General features: G+C 37.7%; 1 protein-coding gene across 5 annotated transcripts in view; it reads right to left on the bottom strand.

Moving 5' to 3' along the window:
• The window catches only part of LOC114065426 (solute carrier family 12 member 7-like), a 64,060-nt gene that overhangs the window by 10,484 nt on the left and 35,931 nt on the right, over positions 1-17,645 (bottom strand). For 4 of the 5 annotated variants that reach the window (XM_027899336.1, XM_027899338.1, XM_027899334.1 and 1 more), the window contains exons 13-20: positions 17,075-17,193; positions 16,290-16,388; positions 14,278-14,397; positions 12,481-12,585; positions 10,222-10,390; positions 7,478-7,673; positions 1,850-2,019; positions 1,571-1,702 (exon numbers count right to left, since the gene is read on the bottom strand). In XM_027899336.1, the coding sequence (XP_027755137.1) occupies positions 1,571-1,702; positions 1,850-2,019; positions 7,478-7,673; positions 10,222-10,390; positions 12,481-12,585; positions 14,278-14,397; positions 16,290-16,388; positions 17,075-17,193 (1,110 nt within the window). Of the gene's footprint in view, positions 1-1,570; positions 1,703-1,849; positions 2,020-7,477; positions 7,674-10,221; positions 10,391-12,480; positions 12,586-14,169; positions 14,222-14,277; positions 14,398-16,289; positions 16,389-17,074; positions 17,194-17,645 lie in introns of all 5 variants that reach the window. The other variant, XM_027899337.1, reaches the window with a different exon arrangement.

Here is a 17,645-nt window from a genome sequence, read left to right as displayed (position 1 = left end):
TTCCTGTATTCATTCAGTCCTGGATGTATTTATGGCATCAGAGTAATACCAAGCATATAACTGATCAATCAATTCTGTCCTTGTTCTTAAAGTTTACTCTTCAAACAGCACTTTCACACAGTGAACTATCCTACTGTAACAATATGATTGTGGTTTTATCTAAATTTTAGGTACTTGGAACAGACTTTCCACTAGTTTGTTCCAGCTAGGTTGCAAAGTGAGAAAGAGTTGAAAGCACTTATTTAAACTAAGTCTGCATTGCTGCCACCTGAGCATGTGTGCACACTTGTTTCCTTAAAAAGTGTCCAGAGGCACAACAAAATACATTCTCTTTTCATCAGTGAGAAATGTTCACAAACAGAAGCAATTAGGAAGAAATGACAATATATATTCTCACATTGGCTCAAAACTAAAATACAGTGTAAAAATCTCTAGCAGTCACCTGTGTTGTCACCGACTTGTGACATGTCTCTTATCCTTTGGGAGATCCTCAGGATTAAATATTACCCAGATAAGAAAAGAATAAATACTAAGTACTTCCTATACTGTATTTGCTCAAAATCGAACCAAGGCTGAGCCTTTTTATGGCATTCTGTTTGCGTTCTTTTAACTGCACATGCCACAGCATTTCAATTTTTTATACTTAGTACTCTAAGTAAAGAATATTAAAATAAATTAAAGGATTTATCTTACTTCCTAGTTTAAAATACTAACTAAATTTTTCATAAGTAACTTAAACAATTTTTAAAATTTGCTTTATGGTTATTAGCATGATAAATCGTTTTGATAGGTTTTGGTCATTCTAGGAACTAGTGGTGGTAGAAGTTTTGAACCAATTGACTCATCTTCATCCCACTTCAGAATGAGTAAAAATTCTGGTGTTATTTTTTATCATGCGTCTTACTATGGGCATTACGCTGGTCACCTTTGAGTGCTGGAAATGAAGTCCTTGGTTGCCAAAAAAAGTGGGTCTAGACAGACTACAGCTTTAGTCCTTTCTCTTTAGCAGTTTAAAACCCATACTTAAAAGAGGAAAAAGGTTACAAAATTAATTTTGTCACTGACTGACTTGTGAATCTCTAGCTACACAGTCTTGTTGTTCAGTCCTGGCTGAGGCTAGCAATGCCAAAAACTGACACACTCCCATTGGAGCCTAGGGATTCCTTATTCCAGACAGATAGTCATATAGCAGTTGGAGACATGGACATCTCATCTCATCCTCTCTCATGACAAATGTCATGGCTTATTAGTTAAGCACATTCAGCCTTCCACTTCTAAAAATTCAAGCTTTTTCCCTCCAGAATAAACTACCTCTATGGACTAGGCCTCATAAATAAAGGAAGCATTAACAAAAATCAAAACAACTCAAATTCTACTTGACAAACCCATTAAAGTCACCACCACATACACTATCATTGTGACATAGTAAGATGCTTAACTTCTTGTTCTTGGTGGGACTGTGATCTTTGCATTTGTATATTTGGGTTAACATCTCTTCATCTGAAAAAAAGCTAAACGTGTTTTCCCAAGCTTAGACCCAGTTGCACCTTAAAAATATGTAGTAACATACCATTTCAACAACTTCCACTTGAGCATTCAGTCTAAGATGATACAAGAACATCTGAAGATCCTTCTTCATTTGAATGCTATTATCATCCATTTGAGCAACAGTGAAAATACGCATTTTACATTTTCTCCAAACCTATAAAAAGATATATTATAACAATCTGTAGCACTGTGATTGCTATCCATGCATAATTCTAAGAGAGTGAAGGAGTATTTAATTTGATATGCTTTGAACCATTCATTGCTACAAAATGAAATCCCAGCCATTTTCTGCTGTCCTTGCCTTGTGCTGTCGAAGGAGAAAAGGCAGTAACATCAGCATACCACCATCATGAACAATCCACCATATATCTATATTTCCTTCAGTAAAACGTTCTTGATTTGTTGGAAATAAGTCAATGTTTTTAGCCACCAAAAGTGCTTGCTGAGCTGCTGTTGTTTCTCGTACAGTATCTGCAAGGGAAAACAAGACATTTACTCAAGAACTTCTAGTTTCCATTCACAGTTTTTGTTTTTGTTTTCAATTCAGAATCCTAAACACTCCCAGATTATAATGAAGCAAAAAAGGAATATCCTGGGTGTCTTGGCTCTGGCCAGTCCAGGGTTAACTTCTGCAGTAGTCAGGAGGAGGTGTGGCTACAACCCAGAAGTTATTCTATACCACCTCACATCATTGCCAAGGGCAGGGTGGAGTCTCTTATCAAGGAGAAGGGTTTTTTTCCAGTGGAGTAAGCGTGGTGCTGGTTCTGAGTCAGAGAGAGGGGTTGGATGGTGCCGGTTCTGAGCAGTAAGAAGGGGTCCGGTGACACTGGTTCCAAGCTGGAGGGAGCGGATGGAGTGGCATGGCTGTGATCAGGTTGAGCTCCACAGTGAGCATTTTTGCATGTGAATCACTATTTCTTTTGTATATTTTTTTAATATTTGTTGCTGTTACTGTTCATTTCCCTATCTCATTGCCATTTCCAGTAAATTGTTCTTCTCTCAACCCATGATCTTCACTTTTTGTGCCTCCAATTCTCCTCTCAAGCCTGCCACAGGGGAAAGGGGGAGAGTGAGCAAGCAGTAGCACAGTTGGAAGAGTCTCAGTGGGAACACTAAATTGGGGAGTACCATTCCTAAACTACAACTGTCTTTATTTGACATCCAATGTCGGGCACGGAGAGTTGAGATAACAACAGATCTACCCAGAGTGAGTTATAAACAAATTTGATCCAAGAATTTATTGTATTAGGTATAGTCACATGTCACAATGTTGCTTGGTCTGTTCCTGTGGGTGTGGTACCTAGCCCTATATATATATTCCCATATGTTCTCCTGGTGACATTTTTTCAGAGTAGGGAGAGGGATCAGGATTGCTTTGTTGCTGTACTACGTGCTATCAGTTTACAACATAACATCAAGGGCAACGAGCTCATTTGGGATGTGTATTCAATGTTGCTCTCCTACATTTATCTCAGATGCAACCTTTGGGAGTCCATTAATAGTCATACCCAGTCTCTGGGGAGGACAGGGGAGGATGTTTTTCCCCGGCTTTTCACCCCTTTTTCTTCCTTCAGGCCCATTACAACAGCTTTTGAGAATTCTGAATTCCATTTGGATATTAAGGAAAGCATGTCCTTGTTGCTAAGTCTACCAGGTCTCCTCAGTGCAGTCTACATCATATTCAGAGTCAAGAAAGATTTCTATGGAGGTTATTCAGAGATTTGTCCCAAGGGTGGATAGATATGAGCGGCATGGAAGGTGGGAAAAATGGCCCAGCTTTGGAAGGATCATTCTGCTCCAATGGTTCAGAAGTTCACCCCAGAGCAACTACAGGACCCTGATAAAGCGACAGAATATTTGAAAGAAAAATGTTGTGGCAGTTGCAGCAAGGAGCATAGTTATGCACTGTGCTGGGTCCTGGCTACTATTTATCTGACAGTGCTCGATACTAGACAGCACTTTCAGAGAGAAGAGGAGGAAAGCAGACCAAGAGGCATCATGGCCACTAAAACTGCAGCTGAGCCAGAGGAACATGTTCCAGAAGCAGTCATGCCAATATAGAAGACAAAATCCAAGAAAAAAATCAGTTCACTTAGTGATGGATGAAGAAGAAGTAGGGACCTCACAACAGAAGGAAGGGGCAGGGCCAGAGATAATCACCCAATCCCTATCTCTGGGTGAGCTGTAAGATACACAAAAACATTTTAGCCACCAATTGGGTGAGACCCTGATGACCTGTCTGCTCTGATACTGGGATATTGTGGTTCATGATATAAAACTAGACAGTAGTGAAGCCAAGCAACTGGGATCTCTGCCCCAGGATGTGGACACTGACAAGGGGATTGGTAAGAAGACAGAAACTCTCAGCCTCTGGAGGTGACTCCTGTCCAGTGTGAGAGAAAGGTATTCTCTCAAGGATGATCTAGTAGTGCATGCAATTAGGTGAAATGCCATGAAGCAAGGTATCCAGTACCTGAGAGAATTAGCTGTGCTAGAGGTAGTCTCTAGGAATTCAAATAATGAATAGTCCCCTGTAGATCCAGATGAGGTCCAGACTACGCAATCCCTGTGGTGGAAGTTTATAGAGGGCACACCCTCATTGGATACCAACTCAGTGGCATTGATGTCATGGAAAAAAGGAACAAAAAAGAGTGCTTCAGATGACAACCAGACTCCAGCAATATTAAGCTCATCTTTTTCCTCCCTACCTATCTGCACCTTGGCTGTGGAAAGACTGTTCGAGACTGCAGAAAGATTTGAAATATTTAAGCAACTCCGAGAGGAAGTGCCCCATGCCCCACCAGTACAGTGTCTCTGCTATTGGGAGCAAGCACGCCCTGGCTCAAGAGAGAGATTATGCACCATGAGGTAATCTGTGATTTTACCCGCATAACTACATAGAAGACATGAGGAAGTGGGATAGAAAACCCACCTCTGCCCTAGCAGCACAGGTATGTATGAACAACAACCACCACAGGAAATTCTTCACGGATAAACACTGGTCCAATTTCCAGTGGGCAAGTCCTCAGACAGAATACAAAGGCTGATGTTACTTCTGATCCTCTTGAAGTTCATATTTACAAGAAGTGAGCAATGAGTACTATGACCAGGATTAAATGGGCCCTGCCTCCAGCCAGGTGGAGGAAAGGTACTGTGTGGATCTGATGGCCTGACACATCAGACCCACAAGAGTATATATAAGGCTTTAGCTGACACCAGTGCACAATGTACCCTGATGCCATCAAGATATGTAGGGGCAGAATCTATCTGTATTTCTGGGGTGGCAGAGGGATCCCAACAGCTGACTGTACTGGAAGCTGAAGGAAGCATGGGAACAAACAGCAAAAACACCCCATTGTGACTGGCCCAGAGGTCCCATGCATCCTTGGCATAGATTACCTCAGAAGAGTGTATTTCAAGGATCCAAAAGGGCTTTTGGGATATCTGCTGTGGGGACAGTGGAAATCAGACAGCTGAATACCTTGCCTGGTCTCTACGAAGACCCTTCTTCTGTGGGACTGCTGAGGGTCAAAGAACAACAGGTACCGGTCACTATCACAACAGTGCACTGTTGAAGTATCACATCTACCATCGCATCTCCCATCCAGGAGATGATTTGTGAACTGGAGAGCAAGAGAGTGGTCAGCAAGATTTGTTCACCCTTTCATAGCCCTATATGACCAGTGCACAAGTCCAGTGGAGACTGACAGTAGACTTATGGCCTTAATGAAGTCACACCACCACTGAGTGCTGCTCTATCAGACATGCTGGAACTTCACTAAGAACTGGAGTCCAAGGCAGCCAAGTAGTGCCACTATAAAGACCGCTAATGTGTTTTTCTCCATTCCTGTATCAGCAGAGTGCAGACCATAGTTCACTTTTACTTGGAGGGGTGTGTACACCTGGCACTGACTGCCTCAAGGCTGAAAACAAAGCCTCACTGTTTGCCATGGACTGATCCAGATTGCAGTAGAAAAGGGTAAGGCTCCAGAACACTTGCAATACATTGATGACATCATCATGTGGGCAACAGAGTAGAGGACCTTTTTGAGAAAGGGGAGAAGATAATCCAGATTCTCCTGAAGGTTTTGCCATAAAGCAAAGTAAGTTCAAGAGACCTGCCCAGGAAATTCAGTTTTTAGGAGTAAAATGGCAAGATGGACATTGTCAGATGCCAATGAATGTGGTTAACAAAACAGCAGCTGTGTCCCTACCAACCAGCAAGAAGGAAGCACAGGCTTTCCTAGGCACTAAGGAGTGGCTGAGGTCACTTGTTGTATTCAGTCTGGAGAAGACTGAGGTGACACGTTCTGAGGAGGCATCACCATATAATCAGCTACCTGAAAATGAGAAGTGATACACTCTCTTTATTGACAGTTCCTCCTGTATTGTATGGATCCATCAAAAATGGAAAGCTACTGTATGAGTTGCAGAAGCTATTGAGGGACAAGGTGGATCAAGTCAGGTTGCAGACTTGGAAGCCATCCAGATAGTTTTAGGTATCACTGAATGAAAGAAATGGCCAGTGCTCTACCCCTACATTGACTCATGGATGGTAGCAAATGCTCTGTGGGAGTGGCTAGACCGATGGAAAAAGGCCAACTGGGAGCACACAGGTAACCCTATCTGGGCTGCTGAACTGTGGCAAGACACCACTGTCTGGGTAAAGGAGTTGGCTGTGAAAGTACATCATACCAAAAGTACACATACCCAAGAACTGGGCTACTGAAGAACATTGCAACAATAGACAGGTGCATTGGGCTGCCAAGATTAAAATGTCTCAGGTGGATCTGGACTGGCAACATTTCTGGCTCAGTGGGCCCATGATGACTCAGGTCATTAGGAAAAAGATGCAACTTACAAATGGGCTTGTGATTGAGGGGTGGTCTTAACCACAAACAGTGACTATGGAGTACTCTAGATATACCAGCTCTGAACTCCTGATGCAGCTTGCAACCACCCAACAGCACACCAGCCCTCCTGCCCTGGAAGACATCTAGGACAGATAGAACCCAAAGTCATGGACTAATGAACCCAACAGAGTTCCCAATGGAGGGGTAACCATTGACTACAGAAATTATACTTGTGCTTGTATATATAGATACCTTTCTGTGTGTATGTATATATACAGATGTATATATTTGGAAGGTGTACGATCTGGACATGACATAGATGGCATAAAATAAGGGGTGGATAATGTCTTGGTTCCAGCCAGGACAGGGTTAATTTTTGCAGCAGCCAGGAGGGGGCATGGCTAGGACTCAAAGATTGTTCTATATCACATCATGTCATTACTGGGGGCAGGGGGAAGAGTCTCAATGAAGAAGAAGCAGTTCCTTCCAGTCGAGTAAGTGTGGTACCAGTTCTGAAGCAAGAGGGAGTGGTCAGGTGGCACCAGTTCTGAGCAGGAGTGAGTAAACAGGGTGGCATGGATGTCGTCAGGTTAAGCTTTGCAGTGAGCATTTCTGCACTCTTTCTTTTGTACACTTCTATTAGTAATTGTTACTAATATTGTTGCTGTTACTGTTCATTTTCTTATCTCATTGCTGTTTCCAGTAAATTGTTCTTATCTTAACCTGTGATCTTTACCTTTTGTGCCTCCAATTCTCCTCTCCAGCCTGCAGCAGGAGGGAGGAGTTGGGGAGAGTGAGCAAGCAGCAGTACGGTTGGAAGAGTCTCAGTGGGAACACTAAACTGGGGAGTACCATTCCTAAACTATAACACTGGATTTAGTGACCAACCTGCTTAGGAGAAGAAAAAGCAAAGCCATGGTTGAAGAGGGCTGAGAAAACCCACTCCAAATAAAATCAGATATGGGGAAATATTCTATTGTCTGACAGATGTTCATATCATATTTCTTCCACACAGCAAATATATTAGTTACACACTTGAATAAAAAATGCAAAGGAGAAAGTCAATAAATACATACCAACAAAATTTTTCCAGGAGAAACGGTTTTCTGTCTGCTTCCAAGACTGTGGCCATGCCATTAGTACTGTGTTGTGCTTCATCCCTCCTAGACCAGCTGACTGAATCAAATAGGATATTCCATCTCTGAAGCTAGGAGACACAACAATCTGGCAAAATCCTTTAGTCTTTTCTACTCCCATTAAGGCCTTAACATTCTGCAAAAGAAAGATAACACATGGGAAAATACAATCATCAACACTTATAGTAAACACCAGAAGGAGTGACAGCACTAAATAACAGTAAAACTTTATCAACAATGTATAACATCAAGGAATCATTCATTCCAAGAGAGTGAACATTATTCTGTGAAAACTAGAGTCCAAAACACTATCTCGCCAAGAGACACCACACACAGTTTTTCCACTGTTTTAGTTATTCAGCCTTTTATTTTCAAAGAAGAATGAACAAGACATGAGTAAAAACTCGTTGATAAAGATAAATAAAGTAACACTGCTTCAGGTAAAAGCAAACCCACTGACTGACAAAGCAACATATGGTTGGAATGACAAGTTCTTTCTTTTGGAATTGGAAGGGTTTGGAAAAGTGTGATGTCAGTACTTTAGAAGAACAGGCTGCCAAAGTTCCTTAGACACCTTTGACATTAGGAGGCTGACTATTTATCAGCTCCCAACATGGAAAAATAGATGTGTAGAAAACAATTGGATTCACTGTCTAAATAATGACAAGATAAACAGACCAGATTAAATATCCCACACCCCTTTAATTTCAACATGGCTCTCCTTATTTGAACACTGACAAACATGCAGACACATAACCAAGTAATTTAAAAGAAGCATTCAAAATGGTATCAGGGTTGACTAGGGAACATCAGCTTTGGCATTTACTATTTTCTGATTAAATAATCTTAACAATTCCATCATTATCAATTACTTGTGTGGGGAATCTGCATGGTTTCAGAAGGAAGAACCAGTACATCAATATTTGGAGTTTTAGACGCACCAAAATTCCTGTCAAAAATCATCAGAAACATCATCACAGTATGCCTGGCACTAACATCAGAAACTGTTTAGTAGAGAGAAAAGTCTTTAGAGAATATGCTAGCAGAACTAACAAGTCTTTCTGTGCAAACAGTATCTGTGAAGGTATATCAGTTTAAATAGATACTTTTCTCTTTTGAAGAGATAGCCAGGAGAATCTTGATTTCCTACAGGTCTCCTAGAAACACCTTCTAGTAAATTTTCCAGAACAAATGAGGCCTTCAGATGCTTAAACTTTTACAATTCCTCTTCATTTCCATTTTAAAAGCAATAGTTTCCTGAGTCTTAACAGCAGGTCTAACTTCTTAGAGATCCCATGGATTATGCCTCCCTTAAATTCATTCCTTTTCCATCTCTCAGAAACATAGCTGACTTTAAGTTAAGCCAAGTACAGCTAACATTTCAAATCCTTGTGGAAAAACAGTTTTTGTTTAACAGGGTTATTTTCGTTCTATTTCAGAGTCCCAATCTGTATTCTCTGTCTTGTTCTCTACTCACCCATGTCGATAGTAACAGTTTAATAATACTACTTTCACAATGTATCAATTGCCAGACTTTTCCCACCATGTTTTCAAGCTAACTGCTCTCATAAAGCTTTTTCATGAGATATCTGATAGATCATCTATCTGGTTTTATACTTTGTTATTTCAAAAACCACTATGGACAAGCCTGAATACCAAGAGTGAGAAAAAAGAAACTGAGAGAAAATGGGCAGTTACCTATGTTAAATCCATTTCAACATCTCAAATGCTCATCTATTTTAGAGATATCAGGTCTGAATAAATCACAGGTGTTTTTACACAGCTTTGTAGACTACTTGGATCAAAACAATAGACATATCAATTGGTACTCTTTTGATCAACACCAAAGAGTTTAACCTAATATGGAAGATATAATGGCAATCAAAACCTACTTTTGGATGTTTTATTCAATAAAATATGGGAAATACGGAATTTTCTCCAAATGTTTCCCCATTCTATAAAAATAGGAGTAGGAGAGTTCACATAGGTAATCAAATACAATTTCTATTATTCAAGAAACATTCAAATTAAATTCACTTGTGTTTGTAAATTAGTTTATTAACTTACATTAATTAACTGTAGTTAGATGTCATCTTCAATTACATGACATCTATTATTTTTCCTACTTCATCCTACCTTCCCTGGAGACATAAGATAAATAGGAAAGAAAAAAAAGAGAGGATCTCAAGAAGGATGCTGTTCACACTTTTCCAGCAAAGACCGCTCCTAATCCTAATTTTGCTAGGTATTTCTAGCACATAGAAAATCACATCATTAATACTGTATTATGCCAAACATCTGCATTTGTTAGTTTAATCTTAAATTGTTGTTAAATATACGTAATATGTTTTCTTTATAAGGTAATTTGTTAAAACTCTATCATTTGTGGGCTTTTTTTCAAGAATGTAATTTGATTCTAAGACCAGGGCTCTCAATAGTAAAGAAAATAAAAAGCTAAGAAGTAGCTGCATTGTCTCATCCTACTGGAAAATCTTATAAAACATTTTGCTATGTACACCAACCTATTCTTTTATAAAATCATTGACTATGATGATAGCAAAATTAGATGCTTTATTCAATATTTTACAACAGTGTCTTTTAATTCAATATATGAGTTACCCAAATCCAGATTCAACATTTAAATACTAATGTAAATTACAAGTATTGTAATGTCTTTTACATACCTCTTCAGCTTTCTGAGTTTCTGTACATTTATCTAAGTAGATTCCCTGAAGAACAGAGCCCACGATAGTCAGTCCTTTACCAGCCTTCAACTGAGAGGTGAAAGAAAGCAATCTAGGGTGTTTCACTAACTGCTCATTATCCAAATTTAACAAGACTAAAAGTTGAGGTCTGCCAAACAAAAAAATGACAAAAATAACCAAACTAAAATAAAGTTAAGCACACACATATTCATAAGCAAGGACGAATTGGAAAATTAAAATTAACAATTAATAAAAGTAGACTACGAGCTGAATTCAATGGAAAACAGTCAACTATTAAGCAAGGAAGCCATAATTTGTAATAGCAACAACACTTTAGGTACAGAATACCTACATAAATCACCATACCATCATTCTGAGAAGTTCCCTCAAAAGAACTGTTTTACAAAGAATATTATTGAATCAAAGTTATCACCCTTCCATTGTCATCTAGTACAACCTCCTGCTTGAAATGACTAAACAATGAACGCACACCACATTGTTTACAGCTCCATACAGTTAGATTTTGAAAACTTCCAGAAACAGAGTAAATCACCTCTGGGTAACCTCTTCAATGCCTAATTATTTTATCATGTTCTCTCATTCCCCTACCATATACTTCTGTAAAGAATCTTCTCAGTAACCTTTGCATATTTACTAGTTAGTTGGAACAGCTTTTAGCCTCCTCTTCACCCTCCTCCATTCTCAATAAGCATAGTTCCCCTCAGCCTCTCCCCACTAGAGATATGCTCCTGTGCTCCAGCCATCATCTGTGGTCCTATCCACTGCAGTTTTTTGATGTCATTCCTAATATTAGGGCATATAAATCTGGATTAAAAATTCTAGATTCATTCTAAGGAGTGCTGAAAAAAAAAAAGGAATATTATCTTCCAACATATATCCTTCTCAACTGTTTATGCTCCTGTTGATGCCATCCAGCATGTCACTGACAAGACACACTGCTCGGATTACTACCAGGAACCATAAGTTCTTTTCACCAGAGCAGGTTCCCAGTCTTGTATCACTCCACTGGACATGTCTGTGCCAGGTACACCTTCTGGACTTTTATGATCTTACTGACCCATTCCCCTACCTGCATAGGTCCGTCCAAAAGGACAGTCAATCCCTTAACCATACTGATAAGTACCCCAAATTCAGTTGCAATGGCATACTAGATAACAATGCATTCTATTTCCTTTAATCAATATCCAATCTGTTTATTCTTCCCAAACCAACATTTTATATTTTTCCTGTCATTTCTCTTCATCCAATGAAGATTTGGAGCATACTTCCCACCTCAAAACTAGGCCACTTTGAGATGTAACAAGACAATCCAGTTCTAGCAATTACATTGACACAAGAGAAGGATAACCGAAGCAGTCAGATATTTAACAGGAATGTCAACACTACATTACACTGATGCCTTCATCAGTCCCAGGGACAAATGATAAAATAATGCCATTACACTGAAGGGCAACAGAACATTGCATGTGCATGCACCTGGCATCACTGAGCAGTGACTATAATTTAAGTATCACATTACATTCATCAGAAGTGACAACGTGCAAATGTCCTTCTGTTTTTTTAAATGTTAAGTAATTTTTTTACATTGGCTTTGAAGAAAATTGATAATTCAAGAAGTAAATAAAATACATTGCAAAAATAATGGACACCTAACTTCATTATGTATAAATGACCAGTAAATGTGAGATTTTGTTTTAATGATATCTAAGCAATTTAGAAAGTGTTATTATTGAATGAAGCTAGATAAAAGAAAGAATGTCACAAAAATGGATTTAAACTAATAAACGATCCTTCATATATTTATACAATGTATTTCAGATGGAACACATGCAGAAGCAAAAAAAAACACACTTAAGGAATTGCAGCATTTCTTCCATAGAGACAGTGAGACTCCAGGATACCTGTTCCTTTGGATCTGAAAAATCTATAAATAACCAAATATTAAAATTCTTCTGCACTTTTGAAAACCATGTCAACAACCCCACGAATTCAAATCGGAGTTAGTTTGCCCACATTTCCCGCGACGTTGATTACATGCTGATCATAAGCTGCATTCCGTTGCAGTAAAATACTGTTGCAATGACATCATCACCATGTCCAAATTAAAACTCTATTTTAATGGTGAACTTCACTTCAGCCACTAGCTTTACCACCAGTATTCCCAATACATTTACATATTTCAAGAATTATGTGACCTTGGAAAGTGTAGGACTCTACCTCCAGTTCTTGGTGTGAGGAGGACCGTCTTCCACACGAAGCAAAGCATAGCGAGCTGCGTTCAGAGACAGTCCTCGGATTCCATCACCCCATTCTTTTTCCGCTCTTCAGGACACAGAAGAGATTCAATTAACAGAAACCCATTTATTTATAAAAAGGAAGTATTTTTTCTCATGTGGGGATTAATGGGCATAAAAAAAGATCACATTTTTTTTGCATAAATGCAGGAAAAAAAATTGTCTTGCAAATTTAAATCAAGATTGAAGACTAACCAAGGTGACTGAAGACTAACCAAGCAGTTCCAGGTCCCTTCAAGGGAATTTTTTCTCAAGTATTTATTTACTATGGTCTATCTTATTCATACTTCAAAAGCATTTTTGTAATTGTGACAGCTACTTAAGTTGCTTTTTAGCACTAGAATGAATAAGTGAAGGCTACTTAAAAGGAATTGTTTTAAAGCAGCAAAATTAATAAGTGAAACTTGACTTTGAATGGATTAGTGTAATCTATCTTCCCCTCAACACCACCACAGCTTTCTCTACTTCCTTTCCTTCCCAGCTTCTCTCTCAGATAAGCCTAAAGGTCCATCCACCCTCCTTTTTAACCCACTTTTAAACTTCCCTAGTTTTTTAAACTCCAGTCCTTTTAATTCCAGTATTAGAATACAGAAGATTGAAAGTGGGCGGGAGGGTGGGTTCTACTATGGCAAGGGGTTCAACTCCTTGCCCACCCTCCCACTTATGAATTAATGAATTCTCACTGAACTTTCTACCTCTAGCAAAGCATCTCTTTCTACAAGGTAAATGTCCTAATATGTGCCAACATTTGTAGAGCCTGTATACAAATTTGGAAGTATGCAAAATTTTCTGTATGTGCATGCCTATATACACACACAGAACTATTACCATTTGATCTGACTTCCTTGCTAAAATAGGGAAACTAATTTCCTTATTGTTAACACACTAAATAGAGAAGTCCAGGAAAGCATCTAATCTGGAAATGGAGATATTAGAAGATGGAGAATCCACAAGGGGGAGTGATTTATACCAGCTGATCCACTTAAGACCTATGCTTAATCAAGCATCAAAACAAGCAGCCTTGCTTCAGTTTCCTGCTCCAAGACCTTACTATTTTTTTTCAGCATAGAGTGTATTTCTTTTGAAAAGGATAACATGTACATTACACCTCTAGTGTTTGTATATGTTGTTTAGGTGGGGGGTTTTGTGTTGCTTGCTGGTTTAGTTTTGGTTTTGTTATGAACTCAGCATGCTTTTCAAGTCTCCTACTTGTTCAGCATTTCCTACAGATGTGAGCCGTCTCAAATGCAATATTGCAATTTAAAGATTATCTAAGCCCTCAGAAAACAGGTAATTTTCAGTGGATTCTCTTTATGGTTCAGTAGGATTAATTCTAAAAAGTGCTAAAGTCCACACACAAAAAAAGTAGAGTTTGAGCTTCAGCACAAAATAACTATAATGTAACAGTTCTGTAATAGTAGCTACTTGATATTGAGAGGTGATGTTCTTTAAGTACCATCATCTTTACACCATCATCTCTGCTCCAATGACAGTTTCCCAGCCTTATTGGGTCTTATTTCAATTAGCTCTGGCTGTTGAGAAGTTTGAAAAAGGGCTTCCAAAGGAATTAGGATCTAAAAACTTACAACACTTAACAGAGATAGAATCTTACCTTGTTTCAAGGAATAGTCTGAATTGTATTACTTCTATTTTATACAAAAGTGCTTTTTGCTGATTGTTAAGATATTAAATATAGAATAAATAAGATATATGGTCTTACCCTCTATATTCTATGTATTTGTATATACATCCTGCGATTAGCATGGCAATCAAAGCATAGTACCAAGAGCAAATGAACATCAAGGCAAGACATAAACTCATCCCCAGGAATGAAAGAGTCCTAAAAGAAACCATTTTTTTCCATTTTTTTAAATAGGCATGCAAATGTTCTACAAAGTCAATTTCTTATTAAAGTTAACTTCCAGAAAGGCCTTTCTTCTTCAGAGGCCATTTTATAGTTACTATAAATGTAAAAATATACTGTCCCAATTTCAGATTATTACAAAAAACACATTCCTAACCTTTGTGTGACACAAATAATACAACTGAATTAGATATAACAAATCAGTGCTGAAACTCTATCAGTACCAAATAAGGTCAGTTTCAAAACATAATACTATCACTTACTGATGATTTGAATTTAAGCTAAAAAAAATTCAAACAGTAATAAACAACATTGTTTCTTTCAGCAAAAATAGTTGATTACTTTAAATTCAATTTGACTCATCAGTTCTATTCTTCACTTCTGTTGTGGCCTGTCTGTTAGGCATTAATACAAGAGAGTGGAAGAGAATAAAGAAGAGAAGGCTATAAAGAAAGAATGGCTGTAAACTGAAAAAATTACAGAAACATTTTCAGACTAAAATCTGTATGCTTGGTTTGCCCATGTTACTATCAAAGATTAATGTAAACCACCTTAGAATGGACAGTTTTGTGCATACTTCTAGTCACATACAACACCCCAAATTACTTTTCCCCCACTTTCCAAATTAGAGCTAGCTTTCACTATATTGACAAAGAGCGTCAGCAGACACAACTTTTGTTTGGTACCTTTAGTTTACTTCTTTAGTACCATGCAAGCATTGAGTCCAGTTATAAACTAAGGGAAAGCTTTCTACCTGTTCTTGAGGACGTCAGTCTTGTAGTTTGTTTAAAAAGAACAACAGCTGCTCTTTCACGCCTGAATTACTGTAAGATTCTACTTTCACTAAAAAAAATAAAATCCCACCCCAATTCCAGCCAAACATTCCAACACCTGCTTTGGCTGTAAGTAGCCACACAGTTAATCAGCTAGCTCACTGATCTCTCTGAGAAAAACAAAAAGGAATTGTTGCCAAATGTATGTATTTGGAGGGTTAGGTGTGAAAACTAGTGTGTGACTACTGAGCATATTCAACAAGTTTTTACAAAGCTAAAACTGTGACATTTCATTTTCACTCAAATAATAAGCAACTCTTACATCCTAGAATCACACCAGCTTACCTCCTATATATTCTAGGCTTTAAGGTATTTCAGCACTAAAACCTCTCAACAGAATTACTATTAATTAAATTATGTATTTTTAACATACAGTTTAAAAAAATCAAGAAGTTTCCCAATCTTAGTTTGAAATGTTTAAACCCTTAAGCCGCTAAAAAAAAAGACTAGACAAAACTCACACTCTCATCTTTAGTATTATTGACCTTTACTGACTTAGTTAAGTGGTCTACTTCAGTTATAAAATGCAACATCCAAAGCATATTTTAAAACCAGTGATCATATTGTCAATGAGCCAACTGAAATATATTGAATGAAATTTTTTTTGTACAAGTTGTGGTTTTGCATATTTTTTGCATAACCAAAATGAAAATTGTCTCAACCTTCCCGAATGTTTTCATCAGCTCTTGTTATTTATATATAAAAGACACATTATATGTTTTTCATCCTCATTTTCACATAGGTCTCTGTTTTTCATCCTCATTTTCACATAGGTCTCTTGCCTTATAAGCAATATAAAATGTCATCCTGTAACCCCTTAACAAGCCATCTACATTAGCTACATTTTCATGATCAATGCTATTACTAGCGCTATTCCAAACACATGAAAACAAATGTTGCTTTTAAAGTATTTAGTGCATGAATTGTAACTCATTTAAGTCAGAAAGGAGATTTTGTTTTATTATTGCAATAAAACCAACAATTTAGGGCTGTACAGTTATTTTTAACTATTCTTAGTGAAGAAATATTCCCTACCAGTGGTAATACTTGAAACGAGGTCTCCAGTTGGGAGTTCGTAAAAGTGTTTGAACTGCACAAGCCAGATTCACAAACATATAGCACATGAGGAAAAACCTGTTAAGAATAAAAGTGCATTTTCCAGTAAGAAATTAACTAGAACAGATGTGCATTAAAACAGTGAACACAATCCAAAAAAGCGTAGGAAAGTGTCCATTTTCCTGTACACTGTGTTCACAGTGACCAATAGAACAAAAGGCATAAATTAGGAATACTTCTAGAATATTACACCTCAATATGGTATTAGCATAATATAGAGCCTCAAACAAATATTTCAGAGACAACATAGCAAATAACTGACAATCATGGTGTATTGTTTTTGGCTGGGACAGAGTTAATTTTCTCCATAGTAGCTAATTTGGTGCTATGTTATGGACAAAGTCAGTAAAATAAAATTCAGTTCATATCCTAAAATATTAAATGGTTTTGTCTGTCTCTACTAGATGCACTTGACCTAAAATAGGAGAAATTTTTATTTTAAAATCCTTATTTCTTTTAAAGTTGAACATATTTTTATTAGCATTCAAAAACTCTGTCACGTAAAAAGTTTTTTGTGCCTGGAAAATTAGTTCCAGCCAGAACATTTTGCTTTTTCATATTACCTCCAGGATCAAACAGGAATATAATTTGCTAGAAAACAAAGTCTAGCATGTTTTATTTAAAGAAGAAAAATAATTACCTAGTTAATTTAAAAATAAAATACAATTTAACTTGAGAACACAAACCACCACATTCATACTTACATTGAAAGAATTGGTGCTACACTGTCCAGTGAGGCTATCAAAATTCCTATTTCGCAAATACCAGCAGTGAGGAGCAGAGCCCAAGTTGGTTCTCCATTTGCTTTTCCGTGACCAAATATCTAGTTCAATTCAAGTAAACAGTAAGATTAGGGAAAGCTCTTCATTACACAGTTATGAACTATGGTGCAGACCGTGAACTAACCAACTTACTTCTAACTGGAACTGAAAGCAGTCATTAGTTACAATAGACAATAGTGCCATCTATACTATGAAAAGCCAAAACTAAAATTGCAATACATCCCATTTCCAATATGAAATATTTTTACCAAAGTAAACAATGACTACCTAACATTACCGCCCTACTACAGCTGCTGTTGAAATATTCTCAAGTAAATTAAAATCTGTATGCATGAGAGATTTATGCTTAGTAAAGAGCTAATATAGTTGAGGGCAGTATTTTTTGTAACATAGAGATTAGGTGTCAAACTTATGAAAATAATACTGACCTTTAAAGAGGTCTTGGATAAACCTATGATCCTATATAGAGCCCTACCAAAAATCATTTTGCTTG

The sequence above is a fragment of the Empidonax traillii genome, unplaced genomic scaffold (assembly GCF_003031625.1).
Source record: "Empidonax traillii isolate 1590-97213 ecotype Southwest subspecies unplaced genomic scaffold, ASM303162v1 scaffold659:size354235, whole genome shotgun sequence".
Taxonomy (NCBI): Eukaryota; Metazoa; Chordata; class Aves; order Passeriformes; family Tyrannidae; genus Empidonax; species Empidonax traillii.
The sequence above is the reverse complement of the archived record's forward strand: the minus strand, read 5'-3'. Positions and strand labels throughout refer to the sequence as shown.